Source organism: Lolium perenne, chromosome 3 (genome assembly GCF_019359855.2).
Source record: "Lolium perenne isolate Kyuss_39 chromosome 3, Kyuss_2.0, whole genome shotgun sequence".
Taxonomy (NCBI): Eukaryota; Viridiplantae; Streptophyta; class Magnoliopsida; order Poales; family Poaceae; genus Lolium; species Lolium perenne.
In genome coordinates, this window is record NC_067246.2 from 232,890,276 (window position 1) to 232,900,438 (window position 10,163).

The 10,163-nt window shown below is 48.7% G+C and overlaps 2 protein-coding genes across 2 annotated transcripts; both read left to right on the plus strand.

Moving 5' to 3' along the window:
• Positions 1–2,179: 2,179 nt before the first annotated feature.
• Positions 2,180–6,341, plus strand: LOC127343683 (protein VTE6, chloroplastic). Its single transcript, XM_051369869.2, has 5 exons — positions 2,180–2,659; positions 3,949–4,202; positions 4,351–4,474; positions 4,878–4,982; positions 6,086–6,341. The coding sequence occupies exons 1-5, from the start codon at positions 2,252–2,254 to the stop codon at positions 6,170–6,172; spliced, it is 978 nt and encodes a 325-aa protein (XP_051225829.1). The 5' UTR covers positions 2,180–2,251; the 3' UTR covers positions 6,173–6,341.
• Positions 6,342–7,873: 1,532 nt separating this feature from the next.
• LOC127343682 (uncharacterized) lies at positions 7,874–9,610 on the plus strand. The gene has a single exon (XM_051369868.2). It carries the CDS (start codon positions 8,042–8,044, stop codon positions 9,473–9,475), a length of 1,434 nt encoding a protein of 477 aa, XP_051225828.1. The 5' UTR covers positions 7,874–8,041; the 3' UTR covers positions 9,476–9,610.
• The last annotated feature ends 553 nt before the right edge of the window (positions 9,611–10,163 follow it).

Here is a 10,163-nt window from a genome sequence, read left to right on the forward strand (position 1 = left end):
CGCTGAGCTTCAGATGACCACGAATCGGTGGCGGAGGTGATTCCCGATCAGACGTGCAGATCTTGGGTCAAGAGGGACCTTGGAGCGGCGGTGGTTGAAGCTCTCCGTGCGGAAGTTCGCCGGAGTTCAGATCCGGCGGGCGGTGCTGCGGGAGGAAGAAGAAGAGGTGAAAGATGCGGTGAAAGAATGGGAGAGTTACCGCGCGTGGGGGTATTTATAGACCTCGCGCGGAGATTCGTGATTCAGATCTAACGGTGGAAACGGAACGGTCACGCCGTCGGATGATTGACACGTGTCTTAGGTCAAAAAGGGTAAAATGACGTGGAGGTAACTTAACTGTGCGCTCCCGAAATTTCCGGCTAAAGATTCGCATGTCCGAAAATTTAGCGCGGGAAAAGAGAAAGTTGCGCGCGGGAGAAGTGGAATCTCCGTTACCTTGCCGATTCAGAAGAAGAGAGAATTTCCGAATAGATGATACCGGAAACAAGTAAGGTTTTGAAGCTCTTCAAGATTCTCTTCGGATCCGAGCTGAATGAAGCCGGAGGAATGATGAATCTCGGAGAACTTCGGGGGCTACTGTTGTGTGTATACTTTATGGGTATATCAACGACATAGTCTAGATCCGGTAAGCCCGGGTGGCCCACGGATGGTGATGTGGCATGTGGCCCATCGGGCGGCCCAGTTGCTGTAGATCCTGAAGGATGAAGTCCAGCCCAGGAACAGGAAGCCGGATCCCAACCGACCTACGAAGGAGGCCGGATCCGTGAAGGTCCATGAAGTATCCGGATCCAGCACGGTCCAGAAGGAAGGCGGATCCTTGACGTACACGGCAAGATATTGTATCGTAGTTAGGCAACTTGTATTCCGGCTAGGACTCTCCATGTAAACCCTAGATTAGGTCGTCATATCAAGCAGGAGGTCGTCACCGACAACATGTACAACTTCCACCAGTACTACGACGCCTCCGGCCGCCACAAGTACTTCTAGATTAGATTTAGTTTAAATTTAGTCAAATTTCATTCGAATCTATGTAATATATGGCAAGTTTAGATGAATCTAAAATTTGCGAAATTTGGTTTGGGGGACGCGACGTCCCCCAAACGCGGCAAGAACGAAACACGTCCCCCAAATGCTCAATCCGGCGCGGTTTGGCTGGAGATGCTCTAATAACTTATGTTCCTCACATAGCAGGTAGCAAGGCGCACGGAGACCTGTGATCTTCATTTTAGCCCAATTTGTCATCTTTATGTATGGTCTAGAGTAGCAGTGGCATTTGGTTGAGAAAACTTTACTGTGCTAATAAGTCGATACAAATGTTCTAGCAAAAAAAAAAAGAAGTTCAGACCAATAACACCGTCTAATGCCCGCATGGTTGAGAAAACTTTACTGTGCTAAGACAGTAGTAATTAACGAAGGAACAGTGCAAAAAGTACGCTTTGGTAATGTATTTTATATTTTTATTTCTGATTTCGGAAAGAAATTGCCATAAGGAGGGATGTCATGTATTTTTATCTCACTGCATTAGCACAAGAGTGCCAAAGAATTGCTCAAAGCCCTTGCGCAATAACCCCAGCATCACCTGGCGAGAAGGATTTCGTGAAGTCGATGAATCAAATAGGGCACCACCAAACTCTTACCTCCAGGACAAAAACCAGTAAATCCTCTCAACAGGTAAAACTTGGAACAGCACAATTTCCTTGATTAAACGAAGCCAAATCGATACCAACGAAAACAAGAAATGTACAGCTGCCATCAGAAGAGATTGTAAGATATTTTCTGATCTCATCGCATCAGGCAAAAATCGCCATGAATTGCTCGAAACCCTTGCGCAATAATCAAAACATCACTTGGCAGCAAGAAGAAGCACATCCTTTTACGGAAGCAAGAAAGATAGGAACACGCCCAATATAAAAGATCAGCAAAACGTAGCATTAGGGATGCAGAGCGACATCTGCGATTTCAGCTAGGGTTTGGGTTGGGGGTGTATGAGAAGAGCTTCGGCGGCGCTCAAGGTTTGGAACCGGAAGCACTGCCGCGGTCTTTTATACAGAGACCGGACGCCCTACTAGAAACGTACAGCAAAAAATCCGTAAACCCAGCGAGGAGACGTATTTCTGGGTACCACGAGCCATCCACAAAAGCGTATTACGTGATCAGCGCCGTCCTGTAGACTGGGCGGCTGAGGAGGCGAGGAATGTTTGGATTCTTGCACGGTTGGTGACTGACAGTCCGAGCAATCCCAGTGCCGGCCATGGCGTGCGGTCTCCAGCCGCTGCTCCACGCCGCCGCCATCTCCTCGCCGCCGCGCGCCCTCCCCTCGCGCTCGTCCTTCCTCCTCGCGCCCGGAACCCTGCCGCTAGTCCCTCGCGGGCCTACGGTTTTGCGCCACCGCCTGTCCCCTCCTCAGCCGCGCGCGCTCCCGGACACTGCCGCGGCGGCCGCGGGCCTCCGGGACGTGCTCGCCGACGCCTTCCTCGCGTATCCACCAACGTGGGCCTCGGCCGCCGCGACCAACCTCGCCATCTTCGTCGCGGGCTCGCCGCTGCTCCTCTCGGGCCTCTCCGCCTCCGGCATCGCGGCCGCCTACGTTCTTGGCACCCTCACCTGGCGCGCGTTCGGATCCCAGGGTTACCTCCTCGTCGCCGCCTACTTCGTCGTGGTGAGTGGACCGGGTACTGCATTGTCTAATATTGCTTCACGTCGATGTTGTATCTTGTTTGAATTGGAAGTCTAGGCTGCTGTCGTAAATCTGAAATTCAGCAATACTGCCGTTTTTGTCACGGTTTAGAATTTCTGTCGATGATTATCACAGACTGGTGATCTTCATCTTTTCTTCAAGGAAGTTCCGCATGTGTTCTCATCTATTTCTACTCCCAGCTTAAGAATTCCATATTAGTATTTCAGTAGTAGTAGTATTTTCTAGCAGATTACTTAGTTTTTGTAATAGCCCTGGGCAAACTGATGTTTCTGTAGTGTATCAGAGCAATTAACGCAAAAATAACGATTCCCCGCAGCTAATGATGCAAAGAGATGAACTAGCTTTGTACACTTGATAACGGACAAAAGAGTTTCACATTTCTCTATTACTCAAGCTTGTAGGCGAATTGACAGCGACTCCAGTTTCATATCTGTTAACGATGCAACTCTGTATTGGCGGATCCAGCAACTTTGCAAAGCCTAGGCAAACCACAAGCCAAAGGCCTAGAAAGTCATTATTTCATTGCATGATGCCGTGAAACTTTACCCACTTACAGCATCGTGTTGCTGGTAATCTGGGAGGGACAGTTCTATCTTCCCTGCTATACGCGTTTGAGAGACTAATGCTTGATAGTGGCAGGGATGAAACAACCCTTAGAAGATGGGGTTTGTCTCTTAAGTAGGGATATAAATAGGCTAGTAAGGGCGCCACCCTTTCGTTATGCTGCTTATATTGAAATGGGGATGTTGCTGGTTTCGCAATCTCATCAGTTTGTAAATCAAAGCAACAGAAAAACTTCCAATCTTCTTTTATTGGTTCTGCTCTTTGAACCTGCTGATGACTCATGAATGAGTGATCATTGCAGTTTTCAAATTTCAAAATAGTTTGAGATTGTGTATAAGAAATATGTATCCGTGTTTTATAATTTACATTTGCTAAAGCAGAATTGAGATGTGTATTTCCTGTGAAATTGTTTTATAACTTATGGCCATAAGACAAGCACAGGGTATGATTATTCCGTTAGTTAATAAGCAAAGGTTAGCAGGGTATGGTGCAGTTGCCCCTGCCTGTTCGGAAATCAATCAGTTCTAAGTTTAATGATGGATCTATTCTATAGATTGTAAGGCATAGTTTCATGACTTCCTTAGCTTGCTTGCACTAACTGACAAAGGCAACTAATCTTTTCTATCTATCGTTTCAATCCTTGTACATCATAAGTCTGGGTTGCTTATTTTGCATTTGATATGCAGGGCACAGCAGTAACGAAGTTGAAGATAAAACAGAAAGAAGCTTTGGGTGTTGCTGAAAAAAGAGGAGGGAGGAGAGGGCCTGGAAGTGTCATTGGTTCTAGTGCTGCTGGTTGTGTCTGCGCTCTTCTATCGATATATAATGTAGGCGGTGGAGCATTCACTGAACTCTGGAGACTAGGATTTGTTGCTAGTTTCTGTACTAAACTCGGTGATACAGTTTCCAGTGAAATAGGGAAGGCCTATGGAAGAACAACGTAAGATTCCTGTCACTTAGCACTTTATTGTTGCATGACCTTTAAATAGTTCATGGCTTAATACTATGTCCTTCAGTACATTGCAAATAGTAGTATTAAATTTGTAATATCATACTCAGAGCTTATTTCTGGTCTTTTTGTAGAGTAGGTATCTGGTGACAACGTTTAAGATTGTTCCAAAAGGTACAGAAGGTGCAGTCAGCGTTGAGGGTACTCTTGCTGGAATTGTAGCAGCAACGTTTCTGTCAGGTGTTGGTTACAGTCTGGGACAGGTAAATAAGTTCATGAATTTATGTACTCCCTCCGTCCATCAATAGATGTCTTAGGTTTGTCTAAATTTGGATGTATCTATAGATGTCTTAGATTTGTGTAAATTTGGATGTATCTATACACTAAATAGTGTCTACATACATCCAAACTTTTACAAATCTAGACATCTATTTATGGACAGAGGTAGTATATGAAAAGCTTCTTCAGTGATTTAACTGCAACCAGACTTGCATGTGTTTTGTCGTTATATTACCGGACCAATGTAGGGAGCACGAAACCTGCATTGCTGAGGTCTACCTCTTGCGTATCGCACCTACCGTGTCTTTTGATATGGAAGTGACAGTAATTAGTGAGTTATATGCTTGGAATATGGTTCTTGAAAAAAAAAACTGTTTTGTATCACAGGTGAATGTACCACAAGTTGTGCTATGTGTTCTTGCATCCCAGATTGCAAATTTTGGTGAGAGTTTGATTGGCGCGACATTACAAGATAAGGATGGTTTTGAATGGGTGAGCTGAACTTCTAGATCGTTATATAATTGCTTTATGTACAAGCCTGTTTAGAGTTTTCCCTAGTATGCTGGGTTTGTCTATTCTGGTTCTACTATCCTTGTTGAAAGTTAGTCTCTTTTATGTACGTAAGCAAGTTGGCCTGCCTGAAGTTACATTGCAACTTTGCAAGTACCTAGGTAAAGGCTCCATTTGGTATGTGGTGGCTTTTGATGACCTTATTTTGATTGGACTGCTTTTGGAATCTTAGTGCTTGGCAGGCTGGATTTTTCTTAATCAAATTGATATTTAATGTATTATTCCACTCCAAAAAATACTAGATTAAATGCCAGAAATATTTACTGGGTAGCACATTTTTATCAAACTTTAATCAGATTTACGAAACAGAACAAAATTTGAGAGCTACAAAAAAAAAAGCACGGACATCAAAATGACCACAAACTGAGCCATGCCATACTGAAAATTTCAAATAGGAGCATCTTCCATACAGGCTCCAATCACATTTGTCCTCTCTGGACAAGCGTCCTTTTTACCCAACGTGAACTCCTAGATCATTTCAGTGTAGGCCTAAACGAAATTTTCAGCTTGCGGCATAATGCAAATGCTGTTATATATAATATACTAAATAGTTCTAATATTGTTGTACTGGTATGCCACTTGGACGCATAGTCCATTCATGCATCTTACCAAGGGCTTGAATGTACAGGATTTACCAATTCAATATTCACATCACTGTTTCGTTAGGCCCAGCATTATGAATGCGACTTACTGAAAGAAACCCCCTGAATCTTAGGACTGGGCAGCACTCTTCTCCCTCCTTTTTCAGGGATGCAAAGTAAACTCTCAGGCTATGTAGACACGGAACATTCATTTATCCGAACTAGTGTCGACCTTCATCTCCCACACAGCCACTGGTAAAATTTAATTCACAAATTGGCTCCGCTTAACTTAACCCAATGTTTTTGGTTTGTTCTTCAGGGTGACATTGTTTCTGTTTCAAGAACACTATAGCGTCGCTAGAAGACTGTATGCTGCTTATTTAAAGTGTATTTGAACTTTTTTAAAGTTCCCACAAAGCTAAAGGTCACTATTTCCGTGTGCAGATGAATAACGATGTTGTCAATGTGCTCAACATCTCTGCTGGTGCCATTCTGGCTGTTCTAATGCAGTGGTTGCTTGGGCGCCCCTGATCATTTTTTTTTCCTTCTTGACTTCTCTGCAGTGCACCCGATCACATAATTTTGTATAGTGATATAGACGGGTGCTACGGCAATTGTTTATCATGTTTTTTGGAGACGTCTTGTGGGAGTCACAGCTGAGTGGATGTGCATCAGTGCTCGTAAGTTCTTTTCGTTGTTACGTGTTCCTCCTTTCTAGTGCATATCATCACCACTCGCCAGCTTGTTTTCCGTGCATTGCTTGCTCTACCTTTGTTGCGGATGGCTTTAGGAAGGAAATCTGTCTCTGAAACTTCTTGCCCAGAGAAGCTGATCTTGCTACCTTGCTACTTGATGCTTGGCCGGGTAATGTTGCATACCCGTGTTTATACTCATGCAATCTCCAAACAGTACTTTTCCTGGCGGTTAAACTCATGAATGATGGGACAAATTACATGGTTTTTGATCGATCTATTATCATGGTTCATGAGGTGACACAGTTGCAGCTCCGTTGTCCTGGGCAGGCAGGTGCAGTGCAAGTATCACATGGCGTTAGCCTTTGTAGCGAATCTGAACTCGATGGGTCATTTCAGCCTGCCATACGGCGTAGCCATGCACGGCTTCCCACTATTGGACGGGCCAGGCCATCTTTTGTCACCTCGGCCCGCGCCTGGGTGAGGGCTCGGATGGTACCTGATGTAGCCTCGTACGAGCGGCACTTTTGCCTCCTACTATTGGTTTGTGGTCTAGATAATGCGTTCCAGGCGTGTTTTTTCTTGCGACGTATTTCTAGGATTTTCACTGTGCCACTTTATGTCTTGTCATGGCTTTGTTTGAACAAGCGTTGGGAACAGGGCTGCGGACCTTTTCGAATACCTTTGTATTTTGAAATGCTTGTCCTGGAGTCCTTTGTACAATGTGCATTTGCTTTTGTTGCATAGTACTGTAGTACTACCTGATAACTCTTCGCATGGTTTTGCTGTGGTTGTGTTTCTTACCATCAGAGATCAGCATCCGACACACGCATTTGCCTAAATTTATGCCGTGTTTGCGTCGCTCTGAACAAGTCAGTCATTCTGCGTTGGACCGTAGGGTTAACGTATAGATCCATTTTTCGACTGCGCGAACGTAAACAGTTGCCCAGCCCGTTGGAGATGACCTTACCATGACAGGTGTTTTAACTCCTGCTGACCAGATGACCAAACAAAGCATGTTTCCTTGACTGCCACTTAGATTAAATAACCTTCTCTGGTCGTTTCTGTCAGCACCACGCCTTTCTGACGGATGAACACCAACATACAGGCATGCCGCGTGCAGATACAGATACAGGTGACCCACCATACTCGCCCAAAACTCGCAGCGCAGGCAATGCCGTGACGGGTCCCTCCCGTTTGCACTTGAGCTGATCGATTCAGGGTAGGGCCTGGAGCTGGAAGGCATGCGTAAACCCAGCGTTTGCCAGTGCCCTTAACTGCTGCTTGAGCAGTCAAATTATGTGTACTGGATCTGTGATCCTGTGGCGAGCGAGGACCATATGCGCGGCCCCTTGTGGAGAGCACCATGACGTGCCGCACTGTGCGCGCTGTGCTCTGCTGCCTCCCACTGTGCAGACAAATGCCTCCTGTGCGCAGCTCGTACGTACTTGCTCGTGCCAGCCAGCGAGTGAGGCCGAGGTTTTCTCGGGCGACCCAGACGCAAAGCTTTGCATGGTGCGGTGCCCATTTCTTCCCTCTCTCTCTCTGGCCAATGGCCATGGCGGGTCACCTCAGCATCGTCACGTCAATCACCGCTCACTCGCCGGCCCCATCTGCATCGCCCGCACGGGGCGACTTCCACTGCTTAAACCCCTAGAAAAAGAAAAACCACACCACCACCACAGGCAAAGCCTAGCCCCGCCCCGGAATGAGCAAGCAGATGAGCATGAGCACAGCAAAGGCGACAATGCCGGCCTCCATCGCGGTCTTCCTGTGCATTCTCTCCATGGCGGCCGCGGCGGCCATGGACCCGGCGGAGAGGGAGACGCTGTTCCTCGTCATGGACGCCGTGTCCTCCGACCGCGACTGGCGCTCCGAGACCCCCGACCCCTGCGGCACGCCGTGGCCGGGCCTCGAGTGCAAGCCGGCGCCGGCCGGCAACAGCAACAGCACCACCAACGCTGCTGCCGCGGCGCCGCTCCACGTCACGCGGCTGGACTTCGGCGTGGACCCCAACCCGTCGTGCAAGGACGCGGCCGTCTTCCCGCCCGAGGCGTTCGCGCTGCCGCACCTCCAGTCCCTCTTCTTCGTCGGCTGCTTCAAGAACCCGGCCGCCCCCACCGCGCTCCTCCTCCCGCCGCCCGCCTACCTCTCCTCCTCCGGCCTGCAGCAGCTCAGCATCCGCGCCAACCCGTCCCTCTCCGGCACCATGCCGCCGCAGCTCGCCAGCCTCAGGTCCCTCCAGGTGCTCACCGTCTCCCAGAACGGCCTCATCCGCGGCGAGATCCCGCGGGGCATCGGGGCGCTCAGCTCGCTCGTCCACCTCGACCTCAGCTACAACTCGCTCTCCGGGCCCGTGCCGCCCCAGATCAGCGACCTCACGGGCCTGGTCGGCCTCGACCTCAGCTACAACTCCCTCTCCGGCCCCATCCCGACCCGGATCGGCCAGCTGCGGCAGCTGCAGAAGCTGGACCTCAGCTCCAACAACCTCACCGGCGCCGTTCCCGCCACCGTCGCCAACCTCACTTCCCTCACCTTCCTGGCTCTAAGCAGCAACGGCCTGACCGGCCGCTTCCCTCCGGGTATCTCCGGCCTCAAAAACCTGCAGTACCTGATCATGGACAACAACCCGATGGACGTCCCGCTGTCGCCCGAGCTCGGCGGCCTCGCCCGTCTCCAGGAGCTCCGGCTCGCCGGTTCCGGATACTCGGGGCCCATACCGGCGGCGTTCGGCCAGCTGGCGAGCCTCACCACGCTTTCGCTCGAGAACAACAACCTGACGGGCGCGATCCCGGCGGGGCTCAGCAGGCTGCGCAGGATGTACCACCTCAACCTCAGCAACAACGGCCTCGGCGGGGCCGTGCCGTTCGACGGCGCCTTCCTGCGCCGGCTCGGCCGCAACCTCGACCTGAGCGGCAACCCGGGGCTGTGCCTGGACGGCCGTGACGTCGTGCGGGACGTCGGCATCGGTGTTGGTGCCTGCCGGGGCGGCGATGGCTCGTTGGCGCGTGACTCCGTGAGCAGTGCCACCGGAGGAGTGCTGACGGGCTACAGGGACAGCTTCCGGTCTAGCCTGCTCTACCCTGCGTGCGTTGTGTTCATATCCTGCATGATTTTTTTTCCTTTGATGGATGATGAGTAGGCGTAGGAGTAGCCCGTAGTATCCCTGGTGTGTAGTGCCCATGTATGTATTTGTGTGTTGCAATTTGTCTACGATCTACGATGAGGAAAGGATCAATAGTAGAGTTGCCGAAGTTGTTGACTTCAGGCTGAAGCACGGCGCTTTCTCTGATACGTCCACACAACGGCTGACTAGATTAGCCATCGATTCGTCATCAGGCCTGCCATGGTAGCAGGGCAAATCCGGAGGTGCCTGGACATGTATTGATGTATAGGACTTCAGAGATCGCTCCATTCCTAGATATATTCCAGTGTGTAGCTGAGAATTTCCCTGTTAAATATTTAGGACTTTCTTTGCATTTTAGTAAGCTTAAAAGAGAGGATTTGCAACCTCTAGTTGATAGTCTCCTTAGTAGAATGACAGGATGGAGGGGGAAACTTTTGTCAATGGAGGCAAAAAGAATTCTCATTCAAATTGTTTTATCTAGTATATATTCTCATTTATATGCTTTTTTTTAGATTCCCCAAGTGAGCTTTAGAACTTATCAACACTCAAATAGCTAATTGTATGTGGAATGATGTAAATGGGAATAAGAAAACACACTTGGCTAATTGGCCTTCTATATGTATGAAGAAAGAGTATGGTGGACTTGATATATCTAATCTCCAAGATTTAAATATCTGTCTAGTTGGCTCTTGGATTAAGAGAT